The 22100-nt window shown below is 37.9% G+C and overlaps 1 protein-coding gene across 1 annotated transcript in view; it reads left to right on the plus strand.

Moving 5' to 3' along the window:
- eIF5B (eukaryotic translation initiation factor 5B) overlaps nt 1-22100 on the plus strand; it is a 42043-nt gene that overhangs the window by 15743 nt on the left and 4200 nt on the right. Inside the window, 4 exon segments of the mRNA XM_068286796.1 lie at nt 840-916; nt 5497-5692; nt 7726-7833; nt 21121-21282. Of these exon segments, the coding sequence (XP_068142897.1) occupies nt 840-916; nt 5497-5692; nt 7726-7833; nt 21121-21282 (543 nt within the window).

A 22100-nucleotide genomic window follows, 5' to 3' on the forward strand; every position in this document is an offset into this window, starting at 1 on the left:
CCTCTGATGTGTGTTCCCTTTTTGTTTTAATGAACGGACTTAAATGTCAAATGGATTGTGCCCTGCTTTCATTAATAACTAGCTAAGAGGAATGAAGAGATTAGAGATGCCTGCAGCGAATTAGTATCGTTAGCTTATCAGTAATTTTTGCTCTAGCTTTCTCGTGCATATCCGGTGGCGCAATTAAGTTGCTATCGAAAGTAAATTTTTGCCCCCTCTTATTTCATTCAAGCGACGTGCCCATCCATCTGACCATTCATTCATGTCAGACACTAATATATACACATACTTGTACATCTAAATGTGTGCTGTTATTTTTATCAATGATCATTTGTAATCATCTGGCAGACTGATGCCACTAGTGTGTGCCTAGTATGCCTAGTGCCTAGCCTTCCTCTACGCTCCGTCTTCTATCCGCCATCCTCCATCGTCGTCATCCTCCATCGTCGTCATCACCTTCGGCGTCTTCGTCCCGTTCGACATTCGAGTTCGAGTCGACGAAATTGAACATCTTCGATGTGAATGAACTCATGTTGGGGCCTGTGGTGGAGGTCTTATTTCTCCTCCTAATCTATTCCCCTAAAGCGCCCCCCTCCACCCCCGTTCCTGTACTGCTGCGCCTCACTTGTAGGCCGTTTAGTTTAGATTTTTTTTTTTTTGTATACTTTTTTTGTGCGTGTTTTTATGGCCATGCTCCTAAAAATATCCCCTAAACGTCTCTTTGGGTCAGACGCCTTAGAGAAATACATCACAGGAACGAACGAATTTCGTATGCCCTATGATGGGTCATTCTCTCTATCCTATATACTCTAACGTCTTATTTTTCTTTTTGCTTACAGTATTCGGCTATACGCATTGGTCCTGTGGTCAAACGTGATGTAATGAAGGCTTCCACCATGCTGGAGCATGAGGCACAGTAAGTTAACTCATGAAATGAAACACAATTCGCTGAATTTTCAATTTCCTCACTTGATTTTGGTTTGACTTTCCGCATTCTAACTATCAAATTCATATTGGTTGGTTTTATTGTGAATGGATTGCGCAAAAAACCGAAACAGAAACAACAATTTTTCTGTTGACTACTTTGAAATTGTAAACCATCGGAAAACAACAGAGGGTTTTATTTAGCGGGGCTGGTGGGGTTGGTGGGGTAAGCGGCAGGAGGGCGCAGACTATTGACTAACTCTAGATTACATAAACATTTTTGCTTCTTTTGTTTTTTCTGTGAATGAATTGGTTAAAAGGAGGGAATATTGTCCAAATAATAAATGAATGAAACTCTTTTTGCGTTCATATTCATCATAGAAGACTGAATGTCAGATTTCAATTATAGTCATTGACACCACTTGGTTGGGTTGGATTGGTGGTTTTTGATGGTGTTGCTTTTGTTTATTGATTCGCTGTATTCATTTATTATTACAATTAGCTGGCTTTCTGTGGAAAACTTCAACACTATTCAGTTGGCTAAGAAATCATTTCTTTTCAGTAGATTGCAAAATTGCTAAATTAGCATTTCATTTGTCTTTGTTTATAGTGAATATATGTTGACTACTAATCAAATAATAGATTCTGAAATGTTTTTGCCATTAATCGAAAAGAATATTTCTTAGAATATTTCATTCGATTTGCACACTCTAGATCGAAAATCACAAAAACAAACATCAAAAGTCATAACATAGCAATTGTTTAATATTGAAAGTGCTTATTAATAGACGTAGTCGTACAACGCTCAGTACGAACAAGTGGCCCATATGACACCAGGCCCGGGCCTGTTACGAATGACCCTAAGTAAAGTTAATGTTACAACCTCTACCCACTCCGACCTAAGGGCATAGGCTTATTACATATATAAACATAAATTAAACTAAAGAAATAGAAAATATTAAATGTAATGAGATAATAGGTTACATATAAAAAGGAAACAGGATAGGTTAAAATAAAAATGATTACAACTAATTACGAGCGAGGAAGGACAAAATCGCAGTTTTTATACCCGGAAGCGATGTTTCGAAACCGATAACGTGCCAAAGTCTGTTGTAGTCACTACATAGTATACGAAAAGGTTCATGCAGAGAAAAGTTAGTTGTGCAAGTGGGAAGTATAAGCGGTGTGAAATTGCGGGTCCTTCTAGATGGAACAGAAATGTTAATTTGGCTCAACAGCTCGGAAGACTCAATCTCACCATTCAAAAGTTTGTAAAGAAATGTTACACCAAGCATTGTTCTACGATTAGTTAAAGAAGGAAGGTTAATTAACTGAAGTCGACTAGAATAAGATGGAAGTTGTACAAAGAGTAAAAACTGATTTTGTACAGATTCTAATTTGTTTTGATAAAACTCATATTGAGGAGACCAACCACAAGATCCATATTCTAATATGGGGCGGACTAAAGAAGTAAAAAGTATTTTGGTAGTATATGGATCCTTGAACTCCTTTGACAAGCGCTTTATAAAGCCAAGAACACTCTTAGCCCTACTTAAAAATAATAAATAAAACAATAATATTTTGAACTCTTTGGTTGGTTAATATCTTTCTAAAACATGAAATTATTCTTTAAGGGAATCTTAAGCTCTATAATCCTAGATTAAAAAAGATCGGCAACTTAAGTAGACAAAGATTCACATTAAGTGCAAATGAATCATTTATTAAGAATGAATATTGAGTTGAGTTGAGTTCTATTCTTTTTGCTATAAACTTTTTAATGGCAAATTGAAAATCCATTAGAGATGAAAACGATCAGCAACAGCATCGGTTTTGGCATTAGCATTCAAAATCAAATTCATTTCAATGATTTCCAAATCTGTAACAACATTAAAATTTATGGCGATCATTGGCGATCATATTTAATTACTCTCGTGCCCCAAAGCCACTTATCATCAGCGCCACACACACACACACTCACAGTGGTGGCACTCTTTGTGATATTCAAAAAAAAAAAAAAAAAAAAGGAAAGAAAAAACCAACAACCGAACCAGAATTGTCGATGCATAAAAAGTTCACATAAAAACAGTTAAATATTTTATGGGTGACGAGCAATGGAGAAAGATAAATGCGACAAGGCCCCGGACCCCAGACCCATATATTTATGCCCTCTTCTAACCGGCACCCGTGGCCCCTTTCTTATGGATCCCCTTTTAAAAACCTCCATAATCTATCCATAGTGAAGAAGAAGGAGGTCTCCTCCTGCTCCTCCTACTGTTCCTTCTCCTCCATCCACAAAAGGCACTCAGACAAATTTTTGTCTTGTTTCTTTTCTTTTTTTTTTTATGATCGCTCAGCGTAAAATGCAAAATTTTATGGTTAAAAAATTCCACACGCGTAAAAATCATAAATAAATGAAGAGCAAGCCAACACATAGTAAAAAACTACAACAACAACAACAACGAACGAACGAACAACAAAAATAATCAGAAAATTAAGAAAAACTGAGTGTTGCTAAGTGAATAAGTCTCTGATGTGTGAGGGGCTTATCATTTAGCTTAGTTTTTGTTGTTGGGGTGTTTTATTTTATTTTTTTTTTATAGGGATGCATTAATGCCTGTGTGTGTGTGTGTGTGTGTGTGTGTGTGTGTGTAAAGGGCCACCGGAAATGTATGCAAAACGAACGGAAATGCTGCATCTATCATTCGCTCAGCTCAGTGTAAAATACAAGATACAAAATGTATTTGTATCTCTAAGATATCTATTTTTTTTTTTTAGTTGTAATCTGAGTGGGCCGTTGCCGTTTACTTTCTGTGTAGGCTAGGTGGTTGTTGCTGTTGTTGTTGTTTTTGCCAAGCAGAGCACGAAAATGCATACAAATAGTTTTAGTTTTTTTTGCAATTGGAAACTAGTAACAGATAGAAACTGAAACACAGAGACAGAGCAAGAGATATATAGCGAAAGAGAAAGGTAGTGGTGGAACGGGGCGGGGAGATTGCCAATGGACACCACTTAACGTCCACTCTGAGACGCTAATGAGACAAAGCTGCCGTCATTGTCGGGCAAATATTTAAAGGTTTGCTCTCTATAATAAATCATGAGGATCGCTTTCCACTCCATTCCACACACACACACACACACACAGAGAGAGAGATACACTCCCCCTCCTCTCCCAAACCGCAGTGCATTGTAAAGTGCATTTTGTGATTGCCGCTAAATGAATCACTTAACCCGACCCACAAGCTACTCCTTAACTTATGTTTTTCTTTCTTTCTGTTGTCGGCTATATCACACACAATCTTCAAAGATCCGTCTTTGTTCTGTGGCCATTGTGATAAAGGGCGGCGAGGGGGGCTTAGCGGGAGAGGAGGGATAGTATAGGGGGGCGGGAGGTTTGCGATGAATTGTGTTAATGAAGTTAAGCGGCAATAAAATTGCATTGTACGTTGTCATATATCAAAAAGTCGTTTAGCCTATCCTCCTCTTTCTCTCTCTCTCTGAGTTTGGGGGACGTCTTGCTGGGTTTTTTAAGTGTTCGAATATGGCGCATTTAAATTGGTTAAAATGTTACTGACCAAACTGGAGGACGTTGTGCCATAATGATGAAATGTTACCCTCAATTTATAAATGAGTTGATGGATATCGTTCTACAAGGAGAAGAATAAAATTGACTAAAAATCAACTTAGCATCAGTCAAAATTTTATTTCAGTCTGCATATTAAGCACTTTTTGACTCGACTTTTGATTTGTTTGTTACAACAATTGCAATCCCAAACTATACTTAAATTTTTATCAATAGAGTAGACACAAACAGGAACTAATTCGTATACAAATTGTTAATATTTCATAGATCGTTAGTCTTCGACAGTTTAAAAGGCATTAAATTGCCAACATTTTGCCTTTTCCTGTATACAAAATCGAAAAATGCCGCTCATTAAGTCACCGACGTCGTCGTCGTCGTCGTCACCGTCACCGTCCCCGTCGTCATTATTTCAAAGACTATCAAAAGCAGCCAGCACATAATTTGTAGACCCTTCCTGTTGGCGGCGCCACCACCGCCAAGCAAAGCCAACTAAACTACCATCAAACCACCAGCCAAATGCCTTGGACTCTGTTGCCGTGCCGTGCCGTGTCGTGTGCATGAGTCAAGAGTCGAGAGTCTTGAATCTTGAAATGCCAACTGTTAGTCCGTCGATTTATTCCATCCATCCGTCTGTCCGTCTGTCTGTCTGTCTCTCGTTTCCTGTCATTGAAAGCGCGCCGAGCGCAAGTTGACCAAGCTAAAATCAACAACAATAATAATAATAATAATAGTAATAATAATAAAAGAAACACCGGACAAGACCCGAATCGAACCCGAGATTTTCTTCTTGCTGCTGTTGTGATTTCAATTATAAAACGCTTCCTGGCCTGGCTTGGCCGCCATGTGGCAAGATCATTAACAAACAAACAAACAAACAGAGACACAGAGACAACAGTCTTAAAGCTGGATTCAAGATTTATCCATTATCATTATCATTATGCTTATTATTCTTTGTTTTTTTGTGTGTAACCCTTTCTCTTTTGCCCTTTTAGATATGCAACAATTTTGGCTTTTGATGTTAAAGTGGAGCGTGAGGCTCAGGAAATGGCCGATTCGTTGGGCGTTAAGATATTCCAAGCGGACATTATCTATCATCTGTTCGACAAGTTCACCGCATATCGTGAGGAGCTGAAGAACAAGAAACGTGAAGAGTTCCGTTCCATAGCAGTCTTTCCATGCAAACTAAAGGTAAGACAAACAACAAAAAAAAAAAACCAAAAAACTAAACTTACTTACACTTAACTCAATTTGCTTCATCAACACGATGGATGACCAGTGGTTCCCCCAAGAAAAGGGGGAAGACCAAAGTATGCTGAGATTAGAGAAGAAAGAAACGGACTGAAGAAAAGACCGAATTCTAATTATTAGAAGGATATACATATGTACATAGCCATATTTGAAATATGATCCCCTTTTTGGTTTTATTGATGTGCCACTGTTTTGGTGTCATTATGGGCATTATTTTAATGTGGCCAGCCTGCAATTACCCACAAAAGAGGCTACAGGTGTAAAATGCAATCTGCTCTGACTTGAACACACCAAGTAGAACTTGAACTCGTTGAACACCACAAAACACTATCAACACCAATACCCCAATACCAATACCAACAAGATCGACTCGGCAATATAGTGTATACATATATATCTGCATGACGATGGCAGCAATAGACCGATCTCCAGCTGTGCCTTGTCTAGTCTTGGCCTGTCTTAATGATGCTGCCGCTGCCGCTGTTGCTGCTGCTGCTGCTGGCACAAGAACAACTAACCAAGAGCCAACAGGCACAACTAAAGCCAGCCACTCAACAAGCGATTAAAGCTCTTGAGTTGCCTCTCATCACAGACAGACATACATACTAGACGCCTGCATCACGTCCACACTTCCTGCTCAAATAATGTTTAAACAGCGTATTTGATTTATAGGCAATCATTAGATTATGGTCGTATGCAATGTTAAGACTTTCGATCTCTCTCTCTCTCTCTCTATCTGTCGGAGCTCTTGGCTCTCGATTCTTGTCTCTAGACTCAAGACTGTGGGGTTAGCTGGCTAAATATCAAGCTAGATACTTATATCCCTCACTAGAGCTCCCACTGTGCTGGTAATTGGACACATAGCGCACAGCTGTTAGTCTATTCGTCCCAGTGGCTTGTCTTGCTCTTGGTGTTCTTGTTATTGCTGTTTCTCCTCCTCCAAGTCCAACATCTTCTTGTAATAACAATGACGTTGTTTAGCTTGAGTTATTAACTCGCCTTGTGTCTCCCCCACGCCACCTACTTACCTACCTCTCTCTCTCTCTTTAGTTAAAGCCCGTAAGAGTTGAAGATATCTTTCATTCTCTCCCCCTCTCCCCTCTCTCTCTCTCTCTCTCTCTCTATGTATTCTGGGCTACTTTTTCTTGCTACGTGCGATCGTTTTCTATGATGGGATGCAATTCCTCCTTAAGCCGCTCCACCTCCTTCTCCTGCTTCGGGCGGCAAACCATTTGAGGCCTTCTGCACCATCAGTTGACGCAACGGAAATTGAGTTGTTCTTGGGTAGTCCAATTTATTTTCTCTCTTTTTCAACTTTCAACCATAACGAAAACGGAATGCTCTGAAAAAGCAAAGTTAACCTTTTAGTTAACTTTTTCATCAGCGAATAGCTTTTAAAATTCTCTTAATCCGTTTAATATTAAATGGAAATTTTAACATTTTTAACCGCATTTAGCATTTGATAGTAAATGATAATTATTTAAATATAACTACTGCATTCTTTTGCGATTTCTGCCGACAAGCTCCGCCTAATCCTTTGTCCTTTTGAGATTACTTTCCGATAATTTGTTTCAAAATAAGTTTATTTAGTCAAATATATCAGTGTAAGTTGTCAGAAGCTTAGACTGATTAATATATGTTCTCATCACATCTGCGACAAATTCCGACTTGGCATCGAAGTTAATTTACTTCTTTTTGGTTAGTTTGTAGGGTGCATGACACACGAACACACGGAAAGCTGACGGTCAATTACAGTTTGGGATGCGCTTGGCAAACCGACTTGGCCAGTATATATGTATGTAATTATGCAGTGTTATTTAAAAAGTAGTTATGAGTTAGTTGTTCAACCCATTGTTATCGATCGTTCTAGATTAAGCCGCTTATTAGTTAAGGCATCATTAAACTAATTTCATTTAAATCTTTCATTAAGATTAAGACTGACTCATCGTTTTTGGATCTTCTTTTGTTTTTAGATACTGCCACAGTTTATATTCAATAGTCGTGATCCAATTGTGATGGGTGTTATGGTGGAGAATGGCATTGTCAAAGTTGGAACACCAATTTGTGTGCCCAGCAAGGAGGTAAGTGTATTAAGTATAAACTAACTATCTCTCTCTATCTATTATACAAAATGAAAACATTTGCATCTTCTTGAATCATTATTGAATGGTAATGCTTTGTACAGAATATATATGTAGTAGATACTTCAGTGCGATTTCTATTGCGTCTTGGATAAACGATAATGATGATAAAAAAAAAGAAATAAAAATAAAAAAAGGAAAAGAAGAAGAGAGAAACGTAACAATGAAAGTCCTTGTCGTTTTATATACATATGTATGTACATAAAATGAAAGGAAAAACGTGTCAAGTATCTAGATATTGTAATGAGCTTATTTGTATTTGATTTGCGTTCTTACCTACCTACCTACCTATCTACCTTCTTGTAGGTACCTAACCTACCTACCTCTATCAAACAATCAGACCATCGTGGTATCTGTATCTTTGGCTAGGGGTAGCTTTTGCTTTTGCCATTGTTGACACAGGTGCGTGTGCTTGTTGTTGTTGTTGTGTTCAATGATGCAGTTGCGTTGAAGAACATAACAAACAATTATTAGCTCATTGTCTTAAAAAATTGCGTCGCAACGTGTTGAGTTTTTTGTTTTTTTTCCTTTTTAATTCTTTCATAATAACTTGAGCTCAACTCGATTCGTTTTAACTGACGATTGCAGCAGCTTCTCCATTCAATTATGGTTATCCTGCCGCTGCTGATGCTTTTCGAGACAATGTTGTTGGATGATGATGAGATTATGGTAAAGGGGTAAAAGGCGGCTGGACGGGCAATCGGAGTTGGAGTTGGAAAGGCAGGCAGGAGGAGTGTCATGGTAAACGGACGGAGGCAGCACTCATTTCAATTTATGCGCTGACATGTCCTGTTTCCCGTTTGCCAACAACAGCAGCAGCAGCAACAACAACAACAACAACGACAACGACAGCCAAGACGAACAACTGTTTCCTCTTGGCAAAACAACAAAAGACAACGACAACGACACCAACGTTGGCTACTACTGCAGCTACTACTCCATACATTTTTTGCCCTGATCTTGGCAAGGGTTCGCCTTATTCTTGTGTCCACTTTCCCCCTCCCTCTGAGTGTGTGTGTGTGTGTGAGTGTGTGCGTCTCCCTTGTTGTGTGCTCTTGACTTTTGCCAGCTGGTGGACAATCAGTTTGGTCGCTTTAGTCGTCGTCGTCCCAGCCCAGCCGGCTGGCAGGCATTCATTGGCAATTATAACTTCCTCAATTATCCAGCAGAGCGCAGCTAAGCTGTGCGCTTCCCGTCATTCATCGTCATTCTTTTTAACGTTTTCTTTCTTCTTTTCAAAAGAAGACTCAAAACTGATTTTTTTTTCTCTTCAATTTTTTGTAGTTTTTGTATTCTCGTAATGCTCTATACCCTACAACAACAACAACAACAACGAAAATCCATCTAAAAAGTTTTGGTTCAGAATTTTGCAAAAAATCAGTTTACTTTCCTATAAAATCTTTTCTTATTAGCTTTAGATGCTATTTCATATTAAAACACTCCAAATTGATTGATTTTACTTTAAATAATGATGGTTCTTAGAGATATTATATAGAGGAATGTGTTTAAATGATGACTGAAATGGATATAATTTTGTCTTCGATGATTGATCTATATGTCTGTATGTAAATATCGAATGATCTACATGGATTTTAAGGAAATTTTTTAAGTTTTCCTCTAAATGTATATATATTTTTAAGAACGACATGTAAATTTAGATCTCTCGTTAGCTCATTTAACAAGTCACCATGATAGTTTCAATCAATGCTTGTGTGTGTGTATGTGTGTGACACACATGTAGATACATATGTCCGTTTGTCTCCCCTCTCAGATGAAACTCCACTTTAAAACTGGGCACATTATTTCAGACTAAGAATGCTGCTCGTAGTCGTTTTTTCTTCAATTTTGCCTTGCGATTTCCGTTGACTTGTCTCTTCCTCTCTTTGATTTTTATACCCTTGCAAAAAAGAAGGGTATATTACATACAAGCAGCTTGAATAAGCGACATCAATTAAACACAATAAAACACAAGTTATATTTATAGTAAGAAATCGTTAATTGGCAGCTAATAAATTTAATTTAAATTTAATTTATATAAATCAAAGGAGCTTAGAAATATATACTATATATAGAGTATTAAGTTTAAGTTTAGACCCTCTTAGTGTGATTCTTTTTTGTTTTGTTGTCTCACCAGCGACAACTTCCTTTCGCCGCGTATCGTTTGATGGGCATGCGTGCCAGAGTGCCAAAGCCATTTAGACGAGATACCGAGTCCGGAGTGCAGAGTTTTTTTTTGTTTTGTTGTCTTGCCAGTTGGTTGATTACATTTATTAATTATATAATTAAATCTGTAATATCAGCAGTTGCTTTTGTCTTCGCCTTGTGGCCACTTCCCAGTTCAACCACGAACTGAAAGAAGCAAAACAACAAAAAACACAAAAAAAAAAAAAAAACTTCCGTTCTCACAGGCGTTTGGTTTTGGCTAAAAAGAAAACCACTTCCACTTCCCGTTTTTTGGTTAGTCTCATTGAAGACAAAGCATAGGAGTGAACAGGTGATATATAATTGTGAGTACTTCAACCCTTAACCCAAAACACAAATTGAGTTCACAGAAACGTCCACACACACACGCACAAGGATGATTGTTGTCAGTAAGTGTCAGAAAGGTGTAAAATGATATTCACCAACTGTCAGAAACGGCAAAAGGGCAAGTTCGTTTGGGGTTAATGGTTGGGGTTAAGCACTAGGGCCAGACTAAGTCTTAAATCGATTCATTAATTGTTTTTGGGGTTCGTTTCCTTTTCTTTGAGGAAGTTTCCTTTTTAGAAGTTTATAGTAGTTTGTGTTTATCGCATCACAATCTAACTTAAACACGCCCCACTTGCTCACCATCTCACTCAGTCAATCACATAGTCACTGGAACACATATCCCCCCACCATTCAAATCTCTCACTGACATCACCCAACCGCACAACAGACTTTCGATAGTTGATCATGATGATGATGATCATAATCATCTTTACCAAGGAATACTACGTTTTTATTATCCCCTTCTCCTCTCTCTCTCTCTCTCTCTTCAGCAGGCCACTATATTTCTGTGTATGTATATATTTTATTCTTTACACAAAACCAAAACAGCAAACGGAAGTTGGAGGCGTTACCCAGCGCCAAATCCGTCAGATCCACAATATATACATATATAAATATATGTGTGTGTGTCTACTGGTGGCTCTACATAGCCAAATGATCCAATTTGATTGTTGGCCGCCTTTAAAGACGGTCTTTAAAACCAGAAGAAGAGAAAGACAGCAAAAGACCATTTGTGTTATACCCTGTAACGGTGTACGGGTGTATTGAAGAGCGTTTAGGAAAAGGATCAGACAAATCTCTTATAAATTTGCAAGCTTTGAAAATTTCCATTCAAAATTAAGTCCTTAGGCAAGATCTTGGAATCATAGCTGTATCCAGATATTCTAGATACCTTAATCTAATATGATAAATAAGTATGTTACGAATCGTTTCGGGATGGCAAAGAGTTTTGCATTATCATGTTATGAGCGTGGGAGAGGGAGAGAGAGAGAAAGAGGGGGCAAAGATCTTGTTCAGCGAGTTCCTTGCAAAACCACAAAGAAAACAAGAAATCTGTGAGCAAAAGTTTTTTTTTTTTTTGTTTTTGGTTTTTTTTCTTTTCTTTTTCGGTTGCAACACTTGCAAGTGAGATCGAGCACCAGCAGCAGCAGCAGCAGTAGGCAGGCAGGCAGATCAATATCTTTTAATATTTTCATTCATGCCTCAACCCTGTTATTGTTGTTGTTGTGGCAAGTGTTTGCTGTTGCTGTAGCGGAAATGAAAGCTCATTCAATGTGCTGCTACTGCTGGTTTTTGTTAATTAAATGCCTTTGGGGGCCATGCAATTTTTTCTTTCTTTCGATTTATACAATATATGAATATGTACATGTAGATATATATATATTCGTGTACTTGTAAGCCAGTTTGCCTTGCCCTGCCCAATCTCAGTCCCAGTTAAAGTCCCAGTTGGCAGCCTCAATTTGCAGCCCCATCCCATCCACCACAGACAGACATCATCGTGTTGATCTTGCTTAATTTATGGTCTGCTGTATATTGGCTAAGGTTTTTTGAGGTAAGGGAGAGTCGAGTCAGTCGTCGTCGTCGTCGTCTGGTTGATTTTGTGGTTGTGGCCTGACATTTTTAGCCAAAAGATTTCAATTTCTGTTTACCTTCATGGCTTATGATTTCCGTTGTGACTTCTCAATGATGTAGCTGCTGCTGCTGTTGGTGTTGGTGTTGGTGTTGGTGGGTTAATAACAATAACTAAAATGAACAACATTGCTTTATGCAGGTGATAATTATCTTTATTGGCCAACAGGTATTGATGGTTGTAAATGAACCTTGTACTTGTAATTCAAGAGACATATTCGGGCAAAGAGAGAGAGAGAGAGATAAAGATTCAGAGAGTAATATAAATTCTCATCATGCCTATTATGTTTATGATTACCAGCTAAAATGTGTTGTTTGTTTTATAAGGTCTTTATGGAATCTTATCTTAACTAACAACAAGTTAGAGATATCCTTTTCATGGTCTAGTTCTTAATCTTTCTTTGTCCTAAACGGGTTTGTAATGGCTTGGTCTGTCATTTTCTTTTCAAAACGACGTATTTCAATTCCTTAACTCCGACATTTAATAGGACAGTCAGCATAAGTCATGTAGAGTTCCTTTTTGGGGTATCCTTATTTACTTCCTTCCGTTTTCTTATTATGAAAAAAGGAAGTAATATTTGCTTAGAAGGCTGAAACCTTGTGTTTGGGTGTGTGTGTGTTGAGCAAGCAAATCGGATAGACGACGATACGTGTGATGACAAAAGAGCATTTTTTTCTTTTCTTTTTTTTGTTTTGTGAACATAAAGCGATAAGAAGGCGATGGAAAACAGCGTTAAGAACCGGAACAAGTAATTAAATACAAAAGAAATTGCAGCTGTAAGCGAATGGAGTGAAGTGTGTAAAGAAGGAGACGGCGGGACCGGGGACGGGGGAAACAAAACAGAGAAAGAGAAGCGGTCATGGAAGCAGGCCAAAAAGGCAGCTGTAGTAGGTCCCGCATCTGCCTGCTGGCAGAACGGAAGCAGCAGCGTCAACGTCAACAGCGGCAGAACGGAAGTGAATACTTCCGCACGTAGCAAAACATATGAACGAATGAATGAATGAAATGTTTGCGAGTGTGTGTGTGTCCGTGTGCGTGTGCAAGATACCAAAAACTTGAGCAAGTACTTGAAAAATGCTGTTAGCAATTGGAAGTAACCAGGCAAAAAGCAACCCCTAAGCGAGAGAGACAGATCCCTCCACTACCTAACTCGCACCTCTCTCTTACACAAAGAAGAAAAAATACATATGTATACACACACACAGAGAGAGGGAAAATCAAAAAGAAAAGAAGGGCAGGTGTTCCTTATGCCGTTGACTTAAAGAATTTATGAATGAAAATTTATGAATCTCGTTTTGCTGTCGTCAGCAGAGACGAACATTTCATAATCATAGAAAATTTATTGTCAAGTGTGTGGGCGTGCGCTCACTCACTTTGTCTTTTATATCGCTAAGATATACACACACACACACACACAACAAAGATATAATACAAGCTCTTCTAATATAAAATGACAAAACAAAACAAAAGAAAGATTATAACGAACAACCATATAATATATAAGATTTATACAATCTAATTCCTTATCTTTGGGACAAACCACACCTAAAGCAAATAGATAAATGAGAATTATAACATGTGGAATGATGTATTAACTCCTAAGAGTCCACTGATCCGAAAGGGTTTTAAAATTATCAATATATAAAACATCTTGTCCATTTTTTGGACTTAGCATCGATTGATGTCATCACGCATTACGCATACGACAAGTAATCTTTTAATTTGACATTCTAAACATTTTCCTTTGCCCTTTCTACAAACTTTACCAATTTAGTGTAGAAATTCGTTAACCCTTAGCATCTTACAATTAGTAACAAGGGAAATAGTTCCTTGATCCTTGTTCTTACCATTGGCAATTGTTGTTGTTGTTATGATGATTATAATGTTAACTAACATTGGCTGTTAAATTGTTAAGCCAAGTCTGCTGGACCTCCCACATTCGCACCCCCCCTTCCCTCACCCTATTTAGCTAAACATTTTGCTTCTAACTGTAACTGCTGCGCCTCTTTTGCTTACTATCTAAGTGTCTCTCTCTCTCTCTCTCTGATGTATGTGTGTGTGTGTGTATCTCGCTTTCGTTTCATTCATAAAAATGCTTATTTCCTGTTGTTGTCTAGGCTAGGCGCGGGCTTCATCTTTCGTCTGTTAGTTTGCACAGTCATAAAATACATACACACAGAAAGTCATTCAAGCAAACGATAAGATAATAAAATCCGCTTAGATACGCGTTTTTTTTTTTGTTTTTGTTTTTTATTTTTTGCGCCTTCCGCGTCTTGCCGGCTCTGTCGCTCTTGCTCTCACTCTGACTGCGGGCAAATGTATCTGTATCTATGAGTGCTTTATATTTACTATGAAAATAAACAGCAACAACAACAACAACAACAATGGCTGGCGATTACAAATGGCAATTGCAATAAAAGCGGGGCAAAAGCAACAACAAACGAAATTAGCGTAATTAGCAAATTACTCAAAGCTTTTTTTTTGTTTTTATCTCTCTCTTTCGCCCTCTCACTTGCTCATTTTGTGTGGCTTAAAAATTGACGTCGTTGTTTTTGGTGGGCTTATATGTATGTGTCTGCTCTAGGAGGTGATTGGTGGGAGGGGGAAGGGTGGTCTGCTGTTGGTTCGTTTGGTCAGTTGGTTTGCCATCGTCACATTTCAGTTTTTCTTGGCCGGAAATGCTGAATTTGCACAAAAACGACGGAAAAATGGCATAAAAATGTTTAGTATTTTGTTTTTGTTGTATTCTTCCCTTCTTTTTCTTGTCTCTTTCTCTCTCTTCCTCTCTCACTCTTTTCTTCTTCATGGGGTCTATTTTTTTTTGGGGTTTTTTTTTTTTTTTGGTTACACGCGCGCCCAAAATAAATATACTTAATTGACGTTTGTTTAATCGCAACCGAAACAGAGTGGGCTAAAACGAGGCAAGAAGGGCATAAAGAGTGTGAGAGAGAGAGACTGAATGAGTGAGTGAGTGAGTGTGTTCCATGCCTGCATGTTATAAAAAGTTAGACAAAAAAACAAAACATATATATATATTTATATATATACATATTATACCAAAAGCCAAACAGCAAATATTAGCAGACGATGGCAACAGACAGCGACGCCAAAGCCAGCGCCGACGTCGACGCCAGCTAAGTTGATGATGACGCCTACGCAAAATTTTCCTAAGTAGAACAATAAACCATAAAGGGCTGACAATTTGTCTGGTGTGGTTGCTGGTGCCCGCCCCTTGCCTTGCCCGTCCCCCTCTTTTTTTTGCTAGCTAAGAAAAATGAATTGTAGATGATGAAATGGCAATGGACGTTGGAATAGGGGGGAGGGAGGGGTGGTTTCTTGGGAAGATATTTCTGTTGCCATGTGACCGTCAATTAGTCAAAGCCATCAGCCTAGTTGTTGTCTTTGGGTGCTATAATTTTTATGTTTGCGGTGTTTTGCACGTGCTCGAAAAGCAATGAAAACAAAAAAAAGAATAAAGCATTTTTTTCTTTCTTTCTCAATTTCTTGTATTTCATTTACCAATAAGTAGGCATTGAAACTCTTTTTCGTGAGAAATAGACATTGTCCTTCTCCTATCTCTTATATCTGTTAGCTGGAGCGAAAGAGATAAAAATCGTTAGCTTAAAGTCAAAGTGGTTAGGCTTTTGGTATAATAGACTATGTTTCAATTCGGAACAGACTATAAACCGACTTTCTTGTATTTGTGAAAGATTTTAGTCTCGGTCAGTCTAATCTTAACAATTGTATTATAAAGTTTTTGGTCCCCCCCCACTCTCATCTGAAATGGGAGAGAGGCGACGTCGCAATGCCATGCCCTACAACAATCATAATTCACTTAACTTTAAAGAGACGTCTGAAAAAAACAATAATCATAATAATAATATTGTAAACCTTCTATACCCAATACCAGCAATAACACTTTACGAAGGTTAAACGAAAATAAAACAAAGACCAAATAAAACAACAACAACAACAAAACGTCAACCTTGGTCTCTATGCCATTATACAAAAACAAAAGCATGTCAGGCATTGAACTTGATACCAGAATGATTACCAGAGAAACAGCAAGAGAATTGAGGGTATATGGGTAACCAACTATAGAACCTCACCTTGTGCAATTTGTGCGGACTCACTTCCTTTTGCAGAGTCCATCTCTCCCTCTCCCTCATCGTAACTAACGATTGCAATTGTGACGGCTAGAGCCATATCGTTCCCACTTCGAATATAATTATCAATAGCCAACACACACACACTATGCACACCACCCGCAGTTGCCTGACTTTTATCAACGGTGTGTGTGTGTGTGTGTGTGTGTGTGTGTGTGTGTGTATATATTTCATTCATTCACTCTCGTAATTGATTGTTTTGCACTTGGATTAATTTATGTGGGCAAACGTTTCCAATATTATTGATTACTGATTAATGGCAATAAACAATGAAACTCTGGAGTGGGTAAGTGGGGAGTATCTATAAGTATTTCCGATTTACTGATATCAAAATCAATGAAAATGAATTAAACAATACAATATTTTTTGCCAGACGCTAATTAAAAAACATAAAACAACTACAACAACTAAATAGTAACTTAGAGTTTGGCAATACACACACTCTTCCCTATCTATCGTCCTCTCTCTCTCTCTCTCTCTCTCTCTCTCTAGTGAGTGGTTTTAATCAATGAAGGTAAGCACAAAAACAACACCCACTGGGCTAGATGGATAGATAGATGATAGAGGTAACATAGTGCTGCTACTTTTGCTGTTGGCTTGTCTCAAATGATATTATAGGTTTATGTAACAACTGAACTCGGAGTGTTGCCCACTAACTTCCTGTGAGTGAAAGACTTTTGTTTGTTATATATGTATATGTACATATGGAGTCCGCCCTCCTACACGAGCTCTGATTCTTGTTGTTGTTGTTATTGTTATTGTTGTTGTAGGCGTTGTGGGCGTTACTGTTGCATTCACTGATGCAAATGCTAATGAGCATGACTAGACATATGGCCCTATGTATATATGATGATGATGATGATGATGATGATGCTGCTGCCTGCCTGCTGATGTTGATGATGATGAAAATTCGTTGGTTGGCTCATTTAGTAGGTGTTGTTGGCATTGTTATTACCGTTGAAAGCCTCTTCAATTGACGTTGCCGAGTTGTCAGTTTTGCCTTTGCCTGTTGGTTGGTTGGGTACTTGAAATTGCTCGAAATGAAGTGTTTTTCGCTAAAGCATATTGCCTTGTGGTACGGTGTGGTGTGGTGTGGTGGGCAGTAGCTAGAATTGTATGTGCATTGTCAAGTGATGTAGGGTTGCAGGAAGCTAACGAACTAGAAAATGCATTTCACTAATCGAGTTAGTGTAGCATATTTCGACAATAAACACAAAGCTAGCAAAAGGACCACATCAAAACAACATTTCAGACCTTTAGTTACTGTCTTAGATCTGTACAACACTGGTCGATTTTAAATTGATCATCTTCTTTTGACCATTGACTATGCAACACTGGTCGCTTTTGCTTTTTGCCCAGGCCAAGTACATAAGACCATCTAATTGCATCTATTGCAACTATTTGCTTAACTAATACTTTTTAATACAGGGCGAATAATTTCTCAGCTGATTATGCAACCCTGCTTAGATTGGCCACTTTCTCTCTCTCTCTCTCTCTCTCTCTCTTTCTCTCTGTCCTAGGATCCCCTTTCCATTTGTGTTCTTTTTAGAAATGTTTTTGTAGGCAGATGACGAGTGCGTGTGTGTACTTTGAGCTGAGTGGGGTTATCTGATTGGTTGCTGATCATGATGATGACGACTATATAACTGCGCTTCCTCAATATGTGGGCCCCAACTGACTGACGGTCCGTCTGACTGTCTTGCTGTCTGGTCTGTGGCTGGTTAGTTGGCTGTTTGACTGCTGCAAGTAACACTCGAATCAGCGACAAGTTCTTCATCTCTCAAACACATGACGTAGGCAACTTTCTGACTGTTGTTGTTATTGGTCGCTTTTGTTTGTTGTTTGTGCTCCTCGCCTCTTCGATTCATTTGAAAAATACACACACACATTCATATATATACATATATGCATATATGTATTTATAAAGAAATATAGACATTGATGTTGCCACTGGCTACTGGTTTGAGTTGTTGTTGAATGGAAACGAAGTTGCAGCTGCTAATATCATTCTGATGACGTTGCCAAATCTTTTTGTATACAAAAAACCCCCCGAGAGACAGGGAGAGAGCAAGAGATCGAGATCAACGACGGATGTTGCGAATTTCTGTAGCTTTTTTTTCGGCACTCTGATTTATCATATACATATATACATATTTATATCTATGTACGTATACGTAATTCTCTCTGCCGTCAACTAATTTAGTGTTTCCTGCTGACAACAGCAGTTTAAGCTTTTTTCAATAAAATGAGAGAGAGAGAGAGAGAAAGAAATTACGGAACTGTGTCAAAAAATGTTTGTACTATATACCATATACATTAATATATACAAATGTATATACATATATGTATGTGTATATTGCTTTGTCTTGAACATTTCACTAAGCAAGAAAAAGTTTTCCAATGCCCTTGCCCTCCATTACAGTCAATTGGCTTTAAGCAAGGTTAACAAATTTCAAAATCTAGGTAAATATTATTCACACTGGCACTGGCCAAAATTAATGTACCAATATACCCTTTCTAAAAACCAAAAAAACAAAAACCAAATAAAATTGATTTTGATTTTGTTTTTGTGTTGCCCTCATTCATTCATACAACGAACGATGATGTTGTTGTTGTTGTATGAAAATAGACGACATCCGGTCTGCACGAAATATATAAATCATATTTTTAGATAAACGTTGATACACACACGCAGCGCAGCGCAGTCGCTGCCGCTGCCTCTGCCTCTGCTTTAGCCACTGCCAGCAAGAGAAAAAAAAAGTTGTATTAGAAAATCCAAAAAGAAAAATTGAAAAAATTATTTGTTTTTCTTTTATTTGTGTGTGTGTAAGAAAACAATAATTTAAAATTTCTTTTCAATACTTTTATGGTCAATGGATCAATCCAAAAAAGTAACTATTCAGATAAATACACTATAACTATTACATGTAGTTTAAATATAAAATATAAAAAGAAAGAAGAAATGGATAATAAAGTTTAGAATTGTTAAACAGAAGTTAACCTAAACAGTTCCAGGCCCAGAAATACGGATCACACAAAGTAAATCCTTGTGAAATCATAAAATAGAGAAATAATCTGAGAAAGAAAACGTTGCACGTTGCAAATCTTCCATGAAAGATATGAAAATGCATAAAGAAAGTATATGAAAATAGTTTTAAAGATAGCAAATTAAGTTTAAAACATTTGAAACGTAAAATTTGTTCCAATCTGCAGTTGATCAATGAAGTTGCCTGCCCATTGTCTAGCATCCGACTATCAGGCACTTTGCTTCATGACTGTAATAACTTCCTCGATCATAAATATCACTCATTCTGAGGAGATACTTTCCCCCCTCCTCTTTCACACTGGAGCATCAGAAGCAGCAAGCGCAATGTTGAAATAAAACGAAAGAACAAAAATTGTGTGGAAATGGAAATAAATTAACACATTTAATGAAAAATTTTAGATCTCAAAAAAATGAACGAGCCAAACCAAAGAAAGCAAAACCGAATGGCATACAGAGCGTATGAGTAATCAACGACAGGAAATAGTGACAAATATGCCCCTGCCCATCCCTAACCCTAATATGGGTGTATGTGTGTGTGTTCGAGAGTGTGTTTTGGTGTGTAAATGTGTTGTAGCTATTTGCACCGATAGCAACAAGCCAAAAAAAAAAAAAAAAGGAAAAAATTTCAATAATTTATTTGGTTTGAATGAAATACGAACGACGAATACGACTAAGGCGACGACGGAGACGACAACGACAACGGCAGCGACGACGACGACGACGACGTGGCCGCCATTGGGGCGCCCACAGGAAACGCTGAGTGAGGCGTCACAAGCACCAGCAACAGCAGGCAGCAGTCGTCCGACGACGTCAACGTTTTGGCTTGGCAACAGTTTCCTGTGTTGTTGTTGTTGTTGACGCTGAATGCAAACGGGTTACGACAACAAACATGTTACAATTTGGTTCAATGACTTTGGCCAGGCCATAGAGATAGAAATAATACACTTGACGAAATTTGAAACCAAAGTAAAGGAAAAGAAACAAACAAAACTATTATAATTACCCCAAATAATGAAAATAAGCCACTAGTCCCTTAGTTTTTGATATGTAAGTAGAAGCCCTTAATTAGAATTTAAAGCAAATCTTTTAAAAAATTTGGCAAAATGTTGGAATATCAAACGAAATCGAAACTAATTTCGTTTAAATTCTAAAATAGTTTTTGCTCTGTAGACTCTTTTACAAAGTAATCAGATTATCCTTGAAGAATTTGCCATTAGTTACAATCTACTTCTTTTTTTCTGTCAGTGTAAGTGGCGAGCTTATTCAGGGAGGCGAAATGTTGGTGAATGAATGTTGGTTTCGTTCGTTATCTAACCTCCCACTCCTAATTGTGGCACCACCCACAAGTTTTTGTATGTATATATTGTTTATCAGTTTGGCGGCAATATTGAGGAAGTGGTCGCCGCCGCCGCCGCCGCCGCCACCGCCACACATGGAACTTGGGCCAGATGCGCTGATAAGCTTAACATTTACCACACATTGTTCATGCCCGCTGCTGCTTCTTCACATTTTGGCAAACCTTTGTTGTTGTGCGTGTGTGCGTGTGTGTGTGTAAAGCTATTTTATTGCTTACTCTCCTCCACCCTTTGGCGCCTCTTTGCATACAAAATGAGCTTGTGAAACTTATCAGTGACCAACCATTTACCTCCCACCATCTCTCTCCCTCTCTCTCTCTCTCTGTCTTAACTTAACTAATATTGTCATATTACACATACGCCGCATAAGCCCAGATGTATGCACACATATTGATAAAACTCTCTATATCTCTATCTTTAATTGACAATAATTTCAACATTCGCGTTGCCCTTTAATTCTCATTTCAAATTTGTCTTACGATTTTATAACTTTCTTTGCAGTTTGTGGACATTGGCATTGTCACATCGATTGAATCGAATCACAAGCAAATCGAATTTGCGCGCAAAGGTCAAGAGATTTGTATAAAAATCGAACCAATTCCTGGTGAATCACCAAAAATGTTTGGACGACACTTTGAGGCGGATGATATGCTTGTCAGCAAGGTAAGTTAAGAACAACACCAACACAACAAAATATTTAATTAACCAATACATCGCAAGAAAGAAAACCAAACAACAAGCACTTGTGGCTTGCGTCTCTCAAGTGGCACTTGGCCCACTTCAGTTGGCCAGTATCCATCATAGCACAAAACCACTTTTGGGCGTTATGCGCAGAAAAACTAACTAACTAACTAAGACCCAAGGAGCGGAACAATCTACTTGTAAATTTTTAGCTCTTGTTCTTATTTAACAATAATAATAATAACAATAATAGTAATCATCGTTGGTTTACCTGTCGTCGTTGCGTTTGTTTTGCTTACTCATTAAGATAGTCTTTATTAGTATTCAAATGACTTGGCGATTCATTCAATTATTCTAACGCATTTTAAGCTTACCAAAGTCTTTAGTTGTGGTCATGATATAAATAGTTTGTGATGAGAGAAATGTAAAGATAGTTTATCGTTTTACTTAATCGATTTCGAGGGAAAGATATTCCTATTGCTAATCGGTTTGTAAGTGAATTTGTTTGTTATTAATATATCTTTGATTGCTGCTTATTGGCTTGAAAAGGAAGTTATCGTTGTTTATCATTTAGTTTTTGGGAATGGAGTAATAGACGGATTACGTTCATCGTTTGATATCCTCGTATGGTTATTATCCTTTAACATTTTGGTTTATTAAATCGTTTGTCGTAATCGCTAGTTATAGTCCGACCATGATTTAATCGTTTTGGTTTAAAAAGTCTCAATAGATATTTCTGTATTATAGAATTTATCGTTTGTTAACCTCAATTTGCTATTATCGTTTAGCTTGGTTTAGGG

This window comes from Drosophila tropicalis, unplaced genomic scaffold (assembly GCF_018151085.1).
Source record: "Drosophila tropicalis isolate 14030-0801.00 unplaced genomic scaffold, ASM1815108v1 contig_463, whole genome shotgun sequence".
Lineage (NCBI taxonomy): Eukaryota > Metazoa > Arthropoda > Insecta > Diptera > Drosophilidae > Drosophila > Drosophila tropicalis.